The sequence below is a fragment of the Leptosomus discolor genome, chromosome 1 (assembly GCF_034619465.1).
Source record: "Leptosomus discolor isolate bLepDis1 chromosome 1, bLepDis1.hap2, whole genome shotgun sequence".
Lineage (NCBI taxonomy): Eukaryota > Metazoa > Chordata > Aves > Leptosomiformes > Leptosomidae > Leptosomus > Leptosomus discolor.
The window spans coordinates 23,064,131-23,081,778 of NC_141391.1; the positions used below are offsets into that span (position 1 = coordinate 23,064,131).

General features: G+C 41.6%; 1 protein-coding gene across 1 annotated transcript in view; it reads right to left on the bottom strand.

Annotated features, from left to right (window-relative positions):
* Positions 1–1,588: 1,588 nt before the first annotated feature.
* The window catches only part of FLT3 (fms related receptor tyrosine kinase 3), a 44,299-nt gene continuing 28,239 nt past the window's right edge, over positions 1,589–17,648 (bottom strand). Inside the window, exons 10-24 of the mRNA XM_086476140.1 lie at positions 15,011–15,117; positions 13,772–13,883; positions 12,008–12,186; positions 10,482–10,594; positions 10,251–10,383; positions 10,058–10,162; positions 8,619–8,729; positions 6,477–6,630; positions 5,994–6,124; positions 5,489–5,613; positions 5,007–5,129; positions 4,255–4,366; positions 4,072–4,171; positions 2,687–2,792; positions 1,589–1,723 (exon numbers count right to left, since the gene is read on the bottom strand). Of these exons, the coding sequence (XP_086332266.1) occupies positions 1,589–1,723; positions 2,687–2,792; positions 4,072–4,171; positions 4,255–4,366; positions 5,007–5,129; positions 5,489–5,613; positions 5,994–6,124; positions 6,477–6,630; positions 8,619–8,729; positions 10,058–10,162; positions 10,251–10,383; positions 10,482–10,594; positions 12,008–12,186; positions 13,772–13,883; positions 15,011–15,117 (1,846 nt within the window). The remainder of the gene's footprint in view (positions 1,724–2,686; positions 2,793–4,071; positions 4,172–4,254; positions 4,367–5,006; positions 5,130–5,488; positions 5,614–5,993; positions 6,125–6,476; positions 6,631–8,618; positions 8,730–10,057; positions 10,163–10,250; positions 10,384–10,481; positions 10,595–12,007; positions 12,187–13,771; positions 13,884–15,010; positions 15,118–17,648) is intronic.

Sequence of the window (17,648 nt, forward strand, 5' to 3'; positions counted from 1 at the left end):
TCTATGAGCCAAGTTCACAGCTGCTCAGCTTCCAGGGCCAGCTAGGCTTGCATGCAACCAGCATTAAGCTCCTCTAGCTCTGAGGACTGAAAACTCCTGTTTGCACAAGACACTCAACTCTCACTTTCCAGCCAGTGCAGGCTGTGTGTTAATGGTGCTGAACAGTGACATCTCATTGCTGAACACTTTGAAATTGTGTTATGAGTCCGTTAAAAGTCATAAACATTTTCCAGAAAATGCAATGTTAAATTTTTATTTCTATCTTTAGATTTCCAAATCATTCTTCAGCAGTTTATATTTGATTATAAAATCAATGATTCCTTGCTAATTCAACCATGTTAACAGAAATATACAAATCATAATCACGGTATTACATTAATTATTTTCAGACAATGTTAGTAAAGAGCAGCTTGATTTATCTGATAACATGTTCTATCCAAACAATTATTCATTTATAACACTTGCTACTTGAAATCCTAACTGCAGTTAGCATCTCATAAAATGTAAATACAAGAGAACTATTAACCTGTATATTCTCATCTTGATACACTGTGATGTAGACAAATGTATGTTGTTAGTCATTATGAAAGCTGCATTTACAAATCCCCAAACCTCATCATGAAAATAACGTGTCTTTTTATCTATATTAAAGACCATCAAGCCTCTGGTTATTGTCCTGGGTGTCTGGGAGAAAGTTAAAGAGACATACTCTTATTTTATTGCAGCAGGGTTCATACACCTAGGATGATTTCTGGGAATTTGGAGCGATATTACACTCCTAAATCGCTACAGAAGATAATTTCTTTAAAATTAAATATTTTTATTTGATATTAAAACACACAAAGCCCAAAGAATGGAATTAGATACAACTCAGTCAAAGTGAGACTTCCAGTTGGAGACTGCCACCTGGATTTTTCTAGACCAGGGAGGCAGAAGGTAATCTCCAAATATCACTCCTCCTGCTTGTTTTAGATGCTTATTTTAGGTAGAAAGGAATCACTTACTATAAGTGCCTAGCTCTCATCAGCAGGTGCAGGATGTAGCCTGGATGATTACAGACCACCCGAGTACCTAAAGCTCAATGAAATGAAGTCACCTGAAGTTATACACACTCAGATTTTATAGTTCCTTGTAAAACAAGGCTGATATGTTAAAATTTTTTCCAGGACTCACTGACATCTGGAGATGAAGGTGTAAGCAGCACTTCTGGAAATCACACCAGTTCTCTTTAGATGCATAGTCTGTGCTTGTAAACATTGACTAAAACCCCATGGATTTTCTTGTGTTTGCTTGCAATAGGGCAAGAACAGCCTGAATTCAATGCATTGATTAGACATCATTTACATAAAACCAAGGAAAGAGATATCCAGCTGTAGAGAGACAGTGAAAATGCTGTTGCGCTAGACGTGTTTGCTGGATTCAAAGAAATGAACTGTGTCTTCTCCTCAAAGTAACATAAATATGGACTGGACTACAAGAAATGAGAATAGAGCAGCAGTTGGTACCATTTTCTTGTCTTAGCGGTGATATAAAACATTTATGCTACATGGAGTTTATGAAAATATTGAGATCAAATCCATAACCCAGATTATTTTTCAACCTGAGAGTCTTCATGCTGGAGTGCAGTCTGGGATAGCAGAGATTCCTCATCCTCTCTTACACGAGGTTTAGTTTTGATGCTGGAATTGTGTGTAGAAACATTTTTCTTCATATTCTGGTAAACCTAGAATTGGGATGAGGAAATAAAATATACCTTCTGTTATTACTTATTGTACTCAGAAAACTGCTCTGCTCCCTGTGAAGCAGGCACTTGTAAGGTACAGCCCACATCCTCTTGAGGGAGAGTCACAGTCATATCTGCCTGTCTACTCCCCACTGACTCCAAAGGGAGTCCGGACAACTGCCTAAGTGAGATGGATCTTATCCAGCCAACAAGAGCTGGGTTGAGGAAAGGCACCAGACTGCAAAGGAGGATTTTTTTTTCTAGGTACAGTGCTTTGAAGTTGCTCATTAATTTGCCTCTACACTCGGCAGCTTCTGCCAGGCTAACAGCCTGCCAAGAGGCTCAAGACTGCAAAAGCAAGAGAGTCATAGCTCCCCACATCGCAAAAGGTTTGTAAGGACACTGTGCTGGGAAATAATGGCTAGCCCAGAGTGAATACCCGGGTAGCAATCATAGTTTAAAAAGAAGTTGATTATTCTCCCTGAGGAAGAGATCACAGTTAAGGATGGACTATGACTTCCTCAGATCCTCTTTACTATTTTGACCTTTGAGAAAGACATATGCCCTCCGTCTGGGAGGACGTGGCAGCACATAGCTACGGCGGCCCCCCATGAGATCCCTGGCAGGTGGCCCAGGCTCAGCTCCGTTCCCATGGCAGCTGTCAGCACCACCAAAGCCAACTGCACTGGCTCCTGCACAAGGGAAGCATGTTCCCACAGCACAGGCTGAGAGATTTCAGCCTTCCAGAGTCCCAGTGCAGGCAGCGGGAGGAAAGAAATCCTCATCAGGGAGGTAAGGATTCCTTCTGATGGCAGAAAAAAATTACATAGATCCACAGGCAATGTATCCATAATACAGTAGTGAACTTGAGCAGAAACCAGGAGACTATTTCTCAGCTCACCGTGATCTATGGGGCTACAGAAAAAAAAAAGAAACATTTTTCTACTTTCTGTGTTTACTTACTGCTCCTTCTGCCTCAGCCAGCTGACAGGCAAGAGAAGAAACCAGCCAAGAAAAAGAGGGTCTTTTTCTGAAGTCAAGGGCCCAGCAGGACTGCATCACACGATATCTACAGGAGAAAAGAGGTGGTCCAGAAAACATTAGCTGTTGGACTCTATGTAAGTGACTACATGGAAGTGCAGAATTTGGATAGGAAACATGGGGCACCAGAATGATGTTACAGAAGGAGGCCAGATGCATCAGAGGAAAAGATACAGAAAGATGAGGAAAAAGGGTGAAGTGAAGGACATGGCTTTACTGGAGTCCGTAGCATAATCCTGCCCATAGGACTGGGGCCAGGATTTCACCCTGGTTGGCACATAGTGGCTTGCTAACCTCTTTTTCCAGTTTCCATACAGAAAATGGTGGGAAGACAATTGCTGTGTGATTCTAGGGCTGAACCTGCTCCTTGTAGACTCTGTAGTTCTGAGGACAGTTTTCACAATAAGACTTTTTGTGGAATTCGACATCAAAAAATATCCTTCTGAAGTTTAATCACCACCTTAGAGGTTTTACAGGTTCATCAGGGACCAGTGCAGCACCTATCTGCTAAAGCCCTTTGCAAACTTACTAGGTCAATAGATGCCCTGATATTTATAAGCCCCAGAGCAATCTTTCTTGGGTCAATCTGTCAGATTTGCCTGTACTTTTAATGCCATTACAGTCTTTACACAGAGAGGATAAGAACAGTACAGTGCCATAGCAAGGCACTGAGTCCCTAGGCTATCTGGGAAATGTCTGCCAGAAGAGCTCAGACAACCCGACATCCTTCCCTTTCCTCCATGCTCCAGGTCTTGTAGCTCCCCATCACCTTCTCTGCTTTTGTCCCCTGGGGTCCACCTCTAGGCAGAGCCCATCCAGGCACAGAGGCACAGGCTGAAAATCACGTGCTGAGAGTACAGGGATAGCTCCTGTCAACTCTTCCTTAGCAGGGTTTTTCTCTAAGAGGATCCATAGCCTTCTGGAACAGAATCAAACATGCTAAAGCTCATTTAAAAAAAAAAGTTAGAAAAAATCACCAAAGATTTAGTAACTATCCGAAATGAATATGGTATAACATTGCTTTCGGAAATAGAAAAAAAAAAAATCTGTGATCTGAGAACAAGAAGTTCTCTGTGAAAGGAAGGCACAATTAAATACAAACAATAAAACACACATAACCGTTAGTGTTGATCATTTCTGCTTTAGACAAAGCATGATCAAGCAGCCTTTTTCAGAGTTAGAGGAAGATCTCACCTTCTGTGATTTTTCTAAGCAAAGTACAGTGTACAATAAATAAAAGGTTGTACAAACAGTGACCTAGTAAATATCAATTCCCATGCTGTGCATCACTCAGAAAATACACTTACACATCTTTTGTAGCATAATATGGTCGATCCATTTTAAATCCACTTTGTATTAATTTGTAGAAGTTGGTATCAACCTGAATACCGGGGTAGGGATTTACACCTGTGGAAAATATTGGAGAATACAAGTTAATTCAGAAGTTGCCAAAAACAAGCATTGTTTTTTTGTTGTGTTACAGAACATACCCAAAGAGAATATTTCCCACAGTAATATTCCATAAGACCAGATATCGCTCTTCATTGTATACGTCCTCTCAAACAAGCTTTCCGGAGCCATCCATTTAACTGGTAAACGAGCCTGTATAGACAGGTGGAAAAGAGCCCAGGTCATGCTGTGACACAGGCTTTCTAGATGACTCACTGCAGTTCTCACTGCTTGAGTAGGATCGATTCATGTTTGCTATGTGAAAAGCTAAGCCTCTCTTAGTAGCCCCTTTAAATTTCCCTTAAAGAGAGAAATAGGCACTTCTAAGGAGCCAATATTTCTCATACATTTTAGATGACTATTTAAGGAGGAGATGAACTCAGCCCTGGAAAGCCTTCTTTCCTCCTCTGACATTCCTCTGACAGCTCAGATGGAGATGTCCACTCTGTACTTCTACATAGAGCCAGAGGATCTGGTGTACCCCACAAATACACTGTTGTCCCTGTGCTACTACTGTCCATAACAGGAAACAATTCCCAGCACTTTCCATTGATGGATTTCACTGTGCTTTAGAAAGGGTGTGGGTACCATCTCATTTACAGTACTAGCTTGGTTAGGTTAGTTATAAGCTAAGAATCTGAATTTGCCAAGGGCAGGAAAAAGTGAGATTTCTGGACTGTCTCTACAGATATCTATAAAGCTAACAAGGAATTCAAAAATTAAAAGCTTTGCTTTCTTGGTTCCTTATCATTCTCACAATGGTATGAAAAATAGAGAGCGCTCAGGAACTTACATTGCCCCTGACAATGTAGTTGGAGTCATTCACTATATCTCTGGCAAGGCCAAAGTCACATATTTTCACCACTTTTCCATGGGTCACTAGTATATTCCGGGCAGCAAGGTCTCTGTGAATGCACTTAGAAGGAAAGGAAGAGTTAATGCTCTGCAGCATTCGGTATCAGGAGGAGATAATTCCCTTGTCTAACATAGAGCTCTCTAAATTGCAGCCTCTTTCCACTTAAACAGTTTGGAGAATGAGCAAGCTGGACAGTCCTCAGGTGCAAGGGACAGAGCCAGAGCAGGCAGAAATGGGCAGCCACTTGTTCTTACCGAGGGCCCTGTCTCATATTGCAATCCAGTCTTTGCCATAAAGCTGCGGAAGGAGGTATAGTTCAAGCCTGCCACTGTGTGGCTCTGTTCCTCAGTCTGCCTTTTACAGACTGACGTACTTTTGCCGCCTATTCTGTCTAAACAGTTTGCCACCCCTCACCATACCGATTTGGACTCAAGAAACTCCATTCCTTTGGCAACTTGATAAGAGAAGTAAAGAAGGTCTTCAAAAGTGAGCACATTAAAATCGTCTTCTTCATCCATCTGTCTGCTTGCATGCCTAATTTTATCTGTAAAAAATAACCAGGAGTGTGAGTTTTTCATGGGCTTTCTCACCCTCTGATTAATTCTACTGACTGTTATAAGGACTTTCACGTGCTCCTACTAAGAACATCACAAAGAATATCCTTCTTTTGCACCCTTTGCTCAGACACAAAGTAAAGGAAAGGGTATTTTCATACTCAAATACTATGTACAGCATGATCAGAAACATAAACCTTTGGTCTTAAGTGTTGTTGAATCCTTCTCCAGCAAAATTTCTGCCAGGAGGGAAGAGAGACGTATGATAGAAAGGGGCCTCCTGTGTCACTGAATCTAGTCTGGTTGGATCAATACTATAATAAATACAATAATAACAGAATTACAGAGATAAAAGCAATTAATCTATTACCTTCCTCAGAATACAGCACAGTCCCATTTGATCCAGATGTCACATTCATGTTTTGACTTCTTTGTGCGATTTCAAATTCATCCTCTCTGCATAGAGTCATATTCACACTGTACTTCAGGTGAGTTCCATTCCTAGAGTGGGTGACACATTTTCAAAGGTTACACACAGTGGCTCACATAATCTTCTACACATAAATTGTTCTGCAGTGAAAAACCATGATCACTTATTATTATTAAAAATCCAGGCATAGACATGAGTCTTCTCAAAACTGGAAACACAAACAAGGGATTGCTTGTCTTTTGCAGTCCAGTGAGAAGACCACCATAAGGAGAATCAAATCTCAGCTTCTCCCAAGGCGTTGCTTATTGAAGTATGTGAGGGCACATTCTCAAGAATTCAGTAATTTCACCAGTTTACAGCACAGCTGAGAATGCAGCTTCAAATTAGATAGTAGCTTTATAAAGTTGTTGCAGAATGCTTTACCTGGAATTTTGGCCCAAATGGATATTGTGGTAAAAGCTGAAGTTGTGCTGTTTAAAAATATCCGTCAGTGTCCAGTGAAACTTTTCTCTTTTGCTCCTTAAGTAGTTCAGAAGATCACCATAGCAACAGTATTCAAATATCAAGTAGATTGGTCCTGAAATAGTTGGAAATGTAAATGCCTCCTGGCACTCTCCCCATTAAATGGGGCACTCTCCTTGTTAAAGCCCTAATGACGCCTCATCTTCTCCCAGGACTAATATGTATTAAACGTCCCAAGCATCTTCCCTTCCTTGGTAGATAACGTGTACTGCTGGGCAGGTAATGTTTACTGACTCTAATTACTGACTTTAATGTCCCTTTGGAAAGTCTGTGTAGCTGATTCTTCCTTGTGGTGCATCTCCCAAGGTGGACTGCAAATCGCTATGAAGGCACAAACATCCTTCCCCATACCAAATGGCACTGGGGAGGACAGCACAGGCTATAAAGATGCAACATATTGTGTAAACCATACATGGTACAAGCAAAAAGATGACCCCTGCTAATTATCTTGATGGTGCACATTGGTATCCTCTGACCTATGCCCTTTCATTTATCTGCTCTCCCTTCATGCTCTAGAAATATCCTTTTGTTTTCATGAAGGCCACCTGAAACCCAAGTGTGTTTGATGAGAGGACCTATAGGAGGGAAAACCCTTACAAGGGGATGTGCTTGAGTGGAGCACTGGTCAGGCCACTTTCTCAAGAATGAAAAATATCTCCAATTTCTTTCCAGGCAGGCTTGGAGGAAAGCCATGACAAGCCAGCAGGAGCAGAGTGAATGGCCCAGGGAGAGCTGAAAGTGGTCACACATCACACTGGCATCACCACTTCTGGCTCAGAAATAATGAATTTGTGGATGTTACTGCCAGAAGGGCCCTGCCAAGCATGGTAGGGCTCACTGTGAAAAGCCTGTAAAGTCTCTCCGAGAATGGATGTGAAAGTCTCGAGAGCCATGTAAAAGCTTCTGAACACGGGACTTGGGTAAGGCTGGAAGTGTCCCTGCCCTACCTGGCCAGACCAAGCAGGTCTTCCCTGCAGCTCTCCTGTCTACACCACCACATCTTGTTCAATTTTCCAGAAGGCAACGGCAGCCTGTATAGTTTCAAATCAGCTAAAGCCACCATCAACAATCTATTGCTTTCCTCTTATGCCTCAAATGTCTTTGCACGACAATATTGCTGTTGATGCAAACTTGGGAAAGAAGAGTTAACTATTCTCTTCGGTCTTTCTGACTTAACAAATATCCGTGTCAGAAAATCTGTCAAGTTTTTCAGTGGCAGGTGTTACAATTCCTGATGTGGGCAAACACTGGGTAAACCCCCTCCCTTTTCCCCAAGGTGACCAGTTCTTTAGCCTCTCTCCGCCAGCTCCTGTTAACTGCTGGACTGGCCAAAGAGGGAGTTCTTGGGACAGGAATATCCATGTACATTGCCTCAACGATATCACAAGTCATACAATAATTAATTAGTGGTAATATCCTGCCACTTTCATCTTAGCCCATCTTTGCTTAGCTCTTTCCGTCTTATTGTCTCTCTTTTCATTATTAATTTCTCTCCTTTTCTTTCTTCCTCCTCCCCCTGCTCTTCTTCAGTTTATTCTCTTTCCTATCCAGTCTTAGACAATTTTTCCATCTCTTTCTACAACTTCACTGTTTGGTGAGCAATACGATAAAAAAAAGAAAGAAGAGACAATTTTTTAATGTGAACAGAGTCACGTGGATAAAAAAGTACTCTACACCCAGTAAGTTTTTCCTTTTCGCTTAATAAACTGGCCCATATCAGTGCCATCACGCCTATTCTATAGAATGGCTGTTCTATCATTTCATGCAAGTACAGTTAGAAAGGATCCATTCCAGTACACATGCATGGCCTTAACTTTGCTTTCAGTTCATCTTCATCTTATTTTGGGCTGATGCAGAACAGCAAAATTGGTTGGCCAAAGACAGATTCAGGGGTGAAGAGGGGAACAGCAGCACTAGCAATAAGTGATTAATTATGGCTTGGATGTTTTTAATACTGCTTTCAGTCATCGATTTTTGATACTTCTCTGTTCAGAAGTCCTCATTAGTTAATTAGGCTTTAATTGGTACCTTTCCAAAAGTTACCTGACACAGTACAAGCTCCTAGTAGGTTCACAATATTTTCATGGCTTCCAATGTGAGTCATCATTTTCAGCTCAGACATTAGAGCATCTTTTTCTGAAGCATCAGGTTTTTCTGTAAAAGTAGCAACACACATTTGGAAATCTCCAGCAAAGAAATAAAAAATGTTAATGGTTGCAATGCTTTGTCACATGCGAGTCTTCATTTCAAATTCATTGAACTGACAATACGTTTGGGAACATCCTAAACAATCATTGCACAGTATAAAAAGATTTAGCCAAAGATGGAAATTAAATGTGTGTGTGAGTGTGGATAATTTGGATGCTTCGGAAAGCAGCCATAGAATGTTAATATTTCTCATTCTTGGGCTGGCCAGGAATGAGAGCAGTCTGTTAAGGTGTTCACAAGCACAGAAAAAATGGCGGTCAACCCTGTTGGAGAGAAATGTTAAGAGAAAAAAGTGTCTTAACAGCCATATGGCATGCAACCAGTTGCAATCCAACAGCTAAGGCAGCCATCCTGTGTTTCAGTAACAGCTTTAGGCTTGTTTTTCAGCAAGAATTTGGTCCTGGTGATCTCAGTGAATTGGAGATGCGGACCAAAACGATCAAGTTGAACTTCCATAAAGACAGCTGCAAAGCAGTGGACCAAAGAAGTGTAAAGGTGATGCACATGTGCAAACAGGGGATGAAGAGCTGGACGGCAGTGCTGGCAGGAAGGGACTGTGTGGGCACACAGGTGAGCAGGGTGTTGGTGCTGCTGCCGATGTGAAGCTCATCCCATTGTGTACCAACAGAGTTGTGGTACCTGGGACCTGATGAGGCAGCCCTCCTCTGCTTGCTTCCAGGAAGGCCTGCTTCGGGATGCTGCTTTTATAAGGGGCCAAGACAGTTTGGAGAGAGGCCAGAGCAAAGCAGCAAGGAGGATGAGAGGTTTAAGAATCTTGACCCATAAGGAGGGATGGAAAGAAATTGCTTTGTGTCATCAAGAAGAAAAGACAACAGGAAGATGTGCTGGAAGTTTTGCAAACAAGCTAGCTTAGACACAGGAGGTGAAGGGAGTGCCACAGCTGGACAGCACTATGAGAAAAGGGATCTTCCTCTAAAGTCCTCAGAGTCACCAGTGTGAGCAGCAGGCTAATCTGCACTATGAATTTGCACCCACCCTCTTTAGAGTAGAGTAGCTCCGTACTTCCTCGCACAATGCAGATCTGTGGCATGTAGGACAAAGTGCAACACGCTGCAGGAAGAAGGCACTTCAGCAATACCTTTCCAAACTGAAACAGGATTTTGAAAGCATTTTAAAAGGATTTTGAAACCAAGCGTTTGTAAGGCGTAGCTCCTAAAAGTCTCTATATAAAGGGTTTCCTTCCAACAACAATTCTGCTTTGGAGCTGCCAGAATACATCACTGCTTGTGAAAGGCACCCAGAGTTTATCGTACCTTTTAGCATTTTGACTGCGACCTGGACTGAATCACCTGCATTGTTAATTCCATAAGCTGTTGCGTTCACCACTTTCCCAAAAGCCCCAGAACCGAGGACCTGTCCTACAAGAAACAATAGCCAATATTATTTGCAGCTGGTACAGCACAAGCTACTACTCCAACATTGTGATTTGCCTTGTGGACTGCTCACCAAATTCCAGATTTTCCCTGGGAAATTCCCATTTGAGATCATATTCGAATTCTCGGAAGTCGATGTAGATGTACTCGTTATCCAATGGGCCTACAATCTGTATCATTTGCAACTGGCTTTCATATCTAAATTGCTTTGGAAGAAAAAAAAAATTGCAATACGTTTTAGAGAAGAAGAAACAGCCTGGTAAGAACAGAAGAAGAAGGGGCAGGTATTGATATTTGCTTTTACCTTTTTGTATTTATGAAAAATGAACACAAACAAGAAAGTGATCAATAGGAGGAGAAATCCAACAGAGACACAGAATGCAGCATTGTCCGGGGGGGAAGAAACAGCTCCTGCAACTTTAAGAGATATGTATTACTACCCACTGAATCAGAGCTTGTGTGTACAGCTAAAGGTGCAAGGAGAATCCATGGTGGCTTGGTCAGTTCTGCCAGTTTGCAGTCCTCTCACGCCTGAGCCTCCTCTGCAAGGGGAATGAGACAGAGCCACGCGCAAGGCAAGGAGCTGGGCAGGAGGCATTAAGTGCTGGGCAATTCTGACATCTGTTTTCATTCCAAAAAAACCTCTGCACCAACTAATCTAAGTGCATGAAGGTGCTGGTGTGATCCATGGATTGTGAGCATAAACAGGAGTAAGCAATTCCTCTTCTCATCACGTCTCTCTCTGCTCTCCCTGTGCCTTCCCCCAAGCAATGTACGTGAGCTACCAAAGCACCAGTTATCAGCGAATGGACTGTACACTGCTCGGAGCATTGCTCTGCTGCTCAGCCAGCAACTCTTAGTAAGTCAAGACCATACTATAAGGCGTTGGTGGTTAGGTAAGTGTTATATGAGACCTGTCCTCACATTCTTGTAGTTTCTAAGAGTATAAGTATTATGCTTACTTTCTATTGTAATTTCGACATATATGCTCAAACTTTATCAGTGGTCACAGCTTTTACTAGCTGTAGTCAAAAGCACCATAGAGCTTGTTCATCCACGACAAAGAAAATCTCTGGGTGCTTCAAAACACTTCCCAGGTGCCACAGCATGTTCCCTCTAACTAAAATATTTTGCCCTATGGAATGGATATGGTATTACAAGTATAAAGTGCATGGGCAAACAATCACATTGACTTTCTTGTTCAAGAACAAAAGAATCTCTCATGCCCTCAACAAGAAGAGAGACTGCGCAGCAGTTCCCAAACCAGGGCTTAGCCTTCCGCCACCTGCCTTCAGTAGTTTAAGAAGGTCTCTCCCCCAGTACTCCTACTCCCCAGACAGGAACTGACCCTTGAGTGGGTCTGTTGGCTCAGTCATACTCTTGCTTGGGTGTGCAATGACCTCCATGGGGTGAGGTGAGCTCCCACAGGCATTTCTGGCAGCACCGCAGTGACCTCCAGGAGAGGAACAAGAGCCAACATCTGCCACCAGCCACCAAAGTGACTTCAGCTCTTCCCAAAGCTGACGCCTCCAGGTTTCAGGTAGGGATTATCAAGAGGAAATAAAAAAGCAGACCACAAGATTGTCATGGCTCCATCCTCTGCAAAATATCTGCTCATTTTAACGAGGGAGGCCCCCACTTTGAGACCAGAGAAAAGAGACATGTGACTCTCACTCACCCACTGCTTCCCACACTGTATACACACAACATTCGTGTTTTATCTGCAATGCCAGTGCATAGTCGGCCCTTTAGCCAGATGAAAAATACTCTAAGTTCTACCATGCCAGCTTTAATCAACAAAATCTGTGCTAAAACACTGGCTTATGGTACCTGACAGGTTAATGAAACTCTTTTCACAGGCTGAACCGGCAGAATTGTTTGCACAGCACTCAATGGAGAAGGTTGTTGTTGTCTCCTTTACATCTAAAGTACTGCTTGAAAACCATGACCCCAGGGATCTCCTCTCTGGCAAGAAGCTGTGAATCCCCTCAGTGATCTCTTCTGTACAGCTGAAAAAGAAAGCAGACCAGTTTTGATTTTTGGCTCACAGTGGCATTTTCCAGGGGAGAAGGTGAGGTGCTTCAAAACATGTCTCACATCTATGTTGGAAGGGATAGAAGGAGGGAGGGATAGATGGGCTTGGTTTTTGTTTGTCACAGTTAAAGTGAAGCTTCAGAACAGTTGCCAGTCTTATTTTTTGGTGACAGACATGGCAGGGTCAGTGGGAGGTGAATGAACTGGGCTCCCTACCTCCTACATTGGGCTCACCCTCACTCTCCACTACTGCCCTGGCAGGGCATCTGCACCCTATGACCTCTGGGACCTCCACCAGTTTCACAGTTGACATTCCCCCCTCCACTGCATCTATTCCCACTGGTTTCACTTTTACCTCAGACCTCAAGTGACAGAGCAGCTCCCAATGAGCCACTACCAGAACAATAAATACAAAAGGAACCCACAGTAAAAGTTCTAACTCCTTTCCCTGAAGGTACGTGAATTCAACCATGAAATTTCTCTCACTTGAGATGGAGAGCATCCACCCTGTAACAATGACTTTTTTAAGACTTGATATGTAGAAAGAGGAAATGTTACACTCAAGGGAAAGGAAGCCCACACAGAGATAATTTTGACTTTTAGCTTTTCTATCATTCATCAGCTTACTGCCTAATTTACTGTCCACATAAATAAATGAGTAAGTAAGTAAATAAATAAATAAAATTTATTCAGCTTTTACACAGAGTAATGGCTTCTACATGTGGAAGTTCTCAAGAAAAGAAATGTCACAACATTTTCTTTCCAGAAAGCTGTTTTAAGGAGTATTTAAAACTCACTAGATGGATGTTGTCTTTCCTCTTCCATTTCTGCACAAACAGATTGATGTTAGGAAGCCTTTTCAGAGGTACAGATGAGAAAATGGCCTACATAATTTTTTTATATCTAGTTAAAATACTTAGATCTTTATCCACAATTTTCCAAAAGATAATTTGACCCAGTACTCTTCTGCACCGTGGGTTTATTAGTTCTTTGGCATACCTAAAATAAAAACTGCAGAGTTGATAAAACAGGCCAAAGCTGTTTCAGCAACTCTTGAAATTTTAGAGCCTGACTCATTGCCCTAAATAAATAGAGAAAATGGAAACACTCTCACTGACTTTACTGGAAACACTCTCACTGACTTTACTGGCTTTGGTAACAGGTCACCATAACAGCTATATTAACAAAAGCTTAACTAATTAATAAAGCCCACATTAACCAATGCATTCCCTGAATGCCCCTAAGTTTGCCAGGCCAAGAGATAAACTTAGATTGGACTTCATAACTACCTAACTGTTGATATAAACCCAGTGAGGTTTATTTCGGTGTAAAGAGCCTGAGATACACATCTTTATAGACTGCACTTGATGCTAATAAAAAAATTTAAAACTTCCCCTAGTTTTGGTGATCTGGTTCCCCTGGAGTGGGTCACCATGTCCCCTTGTAGAAACGATTGAGGGTGCATTTTACACTTAGTTTCTTACAGGCCAGTCTTCATTTAATCAAAGTTAGCTCAGATACAGTCTTTGCAATGAATGAAAAAGAGGGAAAATCATTTACTTGGATGAGTTCAGTTTAGGACAGCTCCTCCAAACCCAGGATGAGGCAGGGTAACTGTCAGCAACACAGGAGATCTGCTTGAACAACAACTGCATCGTTACTTCAGGTTTTCCTTCAAGAAGATAACACAGGACAATTTCTGTCAGCACACCAGTGACCAAAATCTTTACATTTATGTGGCTATGCTGCATCTGCCAAGACCATTATCTGCTTCTGTCTTTTCAAAATAACCCAGCCGTGTGTCACTGTGACAGCTGGGTGCAGCCCTCAGTCCTCCTCCTTCCTCCAGCCCTGCGCCTTGGTTCTATGGGATGGCAGCGTGGGCAAGGCAAGGGGAGCAGCCACTTCCCTGTACAGGCACTGCCAGACCAAAATAGTGGCAGAGCCGAAATTAGAAGTCTTCATTTCTGCTTTTCTGACTTGGAGCAAGCATCCGGCCCTAGGACTGCCCTGACACCCCAGTTCTGGTTGCACAGAGGATCCCTTTATAAATAATATATAATAAATAATGATCACTAACCTAGAGCAAGAGTGAGATGCTGCTGTCATGTGGCAGAACTGAGATAATCAAGAGCACCAAGCAAGTCTGTGCATGTGTGTGAATTATGGGCACAGGAGTAGGAGGCACTGCAGCCCTAATGTATGTGTCACACCCCAAAGGGTCTCCAGACTAACTGCATTAACTCACAAATGCCATTAGAAAAAAATTACATAAACACACCATAGAAAGCTAACACCTAGTGAGGATAAGTGTTTCCTCTCACTGTGTATCTCATATGGTCCCTACAGCAGTAACATATATTCTGGATCTGTAGAGTTAGAATACATTCACTGTATTTTACAGAGCTCCCAGGCTTTGTGGTTTTCTTAAGAAGTATTAATTTTCTCAGTATATGACTAATTTCTCATGTTCTGTCCTCTCTGTTTACAGTAGACTAAGGGGAAGAGAAAAAAACTAATTACTTCTTCCTCCTTCCTCTGTTCTCCATCTCTGATCAACACAAGAAATATAACCCACAAGCACCCAGCATCCTTCTCTAGCCCAGTGCCTGGATTTCAGTAGTGTAGTGCAGTGTGAAGAGAATCACATTTTTGCCTTGTGCTCCTCCATTTTTAACAATAAATCTATGTAAATTAAATGGGGATTATCAAGAGAAAAGCAACATATTAGCTCAATTTATGTCAGTGGCAAAATCCCAGACTTTGCTAAATCTTCCCAAGGATTGTTTACTCACTTACTTCTCACGTACAGAGTGAATTTTTTTGTCACGGACATATCATCATTTTCGGCATAAAATACATATATTCCAGCCTGGTGCTGATGGTTGCAGAACTTTGAGAAAATGCTGTAGAGCAAAGAAAAGGAGGGAAAAGGACAGAAGACCAACTTAAAAAAGATTTTAAATGTAGTCAATACTCATATATATGTTGGAAACAATTCAGCATCTTCTGATGAGGAATCCAGATGAAATTATTTTTGCTTAGAGAATATAAACCCCAGAACGAAACTATATCGGAGAGTATTTTTTTTTTCCTGCAGTATTGATTTAATTCTGCAATTTTCCTTAGTTCCTGGAGTGCATCTGGGCTGTCAGGCAGTGATTTTGTTACCAATCCATTGGAAGACAAGGTGTATAACACATCCTGGCACAGATGCTAAGACCTGCAAAGGGTCAAACTCTCTACTCTCCAAAGGATTTTGATGTGAATTTCTAGCTGATATGATAAGCAGTATTAGGAAATTAACAATGACAGGTAAGATCATACAAGATAAACCTCTCCAAATGGAAAGATCTGATGGAAACTCAGAAATGAGATCATTGTCAGAAGTTCATTATCAGTGAGACAAAGCACCAACCATCAAGATATTTCTGCAGGAGGAATGCCAGCCTTCTACTAACCCCCATGGTCATGGCAGCAAACCAAGACCCAAACCATGCAAGAAATGGCTTGTGACACTGGAAATGGTGAGGGAGGACTCTGAAGTCCCTGGGAAGAAGCTAACAATAGAGGATTGCAGAGACTTAAATATTCCTGCACAACTGACCTGTTGAATCATTGGTTTACAGGACAGGGAATGAGGCAGGGAGAAGGGTATATACCATCTTACAGAGTTGGCATCTGATTTCTGTCCTTTTGACTATGTTATCATTGCCAGGACAATTGTCATATTTAAATGGCAGCTATTGCAGTTCATCAATATTAGATGAGCATTTAATAAAATCTCTTCTTAGGTTTAGTTGCTGGCATTTTGGGGGCAGATGTTTTAGCTGACTGCGCAAGGAAAACTGGGTAGGAGGCCCTCAACACAACTTTAGTGGTAAAGGGAAGCAGCCATATCAGAGTTTGAAACAGACAGAAAAAAGACAGCATATACCAGTAATTTTCAAAGTAAAAGAAAGCAGTAATGAGCCTGGAATAAGAAATCTAGATAACTAAAATTGGGGCATTTCTCATTAAGTAAGATACATACAAATGATTTAAGAGATCAAGTATCACCTTGCAATTCTAAAGCAAGAAAACTCACATTGAAGCCACAGGCAATTTTGCCTTCTGACTAAGGCAACACCTCCATATAGTTATTGACTTTTGAATGTCATCATCTGAAGTGGCTTTGAAGACATCCCTGAACTCAGGGGCTTTTAAAAAATCAGAGCCCTTTTAAGCTGCCTCAAAATGCATACTGAAGGCAGGAGAAACCACAAATCATTTGTTACTTTTGAAATCCTAAGTCTGAAAGATTAAATCATAATGAAATAATGAGAAAGAAATTTAGAAAGAGTGTCTTTGACACTTGAAAATATAAGTGGATGTGAGACAATATTTTAAATTTAACAGAGGTCATTCTGTATATGAAAACTTATTTGCTCTTAGGAGGGAAGTGAAAATCATCAGTGTGCTAAAACAGAGAAAACAAAAGCAAATTGAAAATGAAAATTCTGAAGGAATCTCTGAAAACATGTAAGGGCACTGACAGAAGAGATGAATCCTTGGGACTTGAAATTAAAAGCTACAGAAGGGGACAGAATTAATAAAATTTAATATGATCTATAATCAGCAGGAACAATTTGATAAGGAAATGGCAGAAATAAAAAAAAGAAAAACAGGAAATGAAAAAGGATATGAAAGGAATAAAGTAGAAGTGTTGGGAGATGGGATTACACAGAAGTCAACTAAAATATGCTACGTTAGCCTTACAATACGTTATGGTATGTGCTGATCTTTTTTATTTTGTTTTGAGAAATCTGCTTTCAAATCACATTGAAATCTGTAGTGCTACAGCTTGCAGGTAGAATCTCCTGACCACCCTACCCCTTGCTGTTTCTGAGGACTTCAAACTGAATGAAATATCTAGCCCCACTCATTTTCCTTGGGTGAGAAGTGTCTATCCATGCTAGTATTCAACCAAAACTGGATCACTGTTGGAGATGTTTGTACAGAAAAATGTACTTGTCAGATTAAATAGTCACCAGATTCATGTATTTTTCCCTCAATTATATTTTTCTATAAAATAAATAGCATGATAGGTAAATACAAAGTATAATTACCTAAAATGAAGATGAAAAAAAAAAAGTATTTAATCAACAGCACAGTCAGAGAGAGCGCTGAGTTTTCTGTTTAAAGCAGCCTCCAGGCCAAGCTCCAGTGATGCTTGGGGCAGTGAGGTGGCCACGGCCGTGGTCATGGCTGTGGCCAGCGCAGGCTGGCGGCAGCTGAGCCGGCCAAGGACGTGTTTCTCCAGTGACACAGGCCAGACTTTCCCCCGTCCGGCAGGTGGTGATCAGCGCTCAGCAACCGCTACTTCTGTGCTGCCGAGGCTATCTGAAGTGACTCATAAATCCCAGGTCACCAGCATCTGCACTTTACCAATTAATGA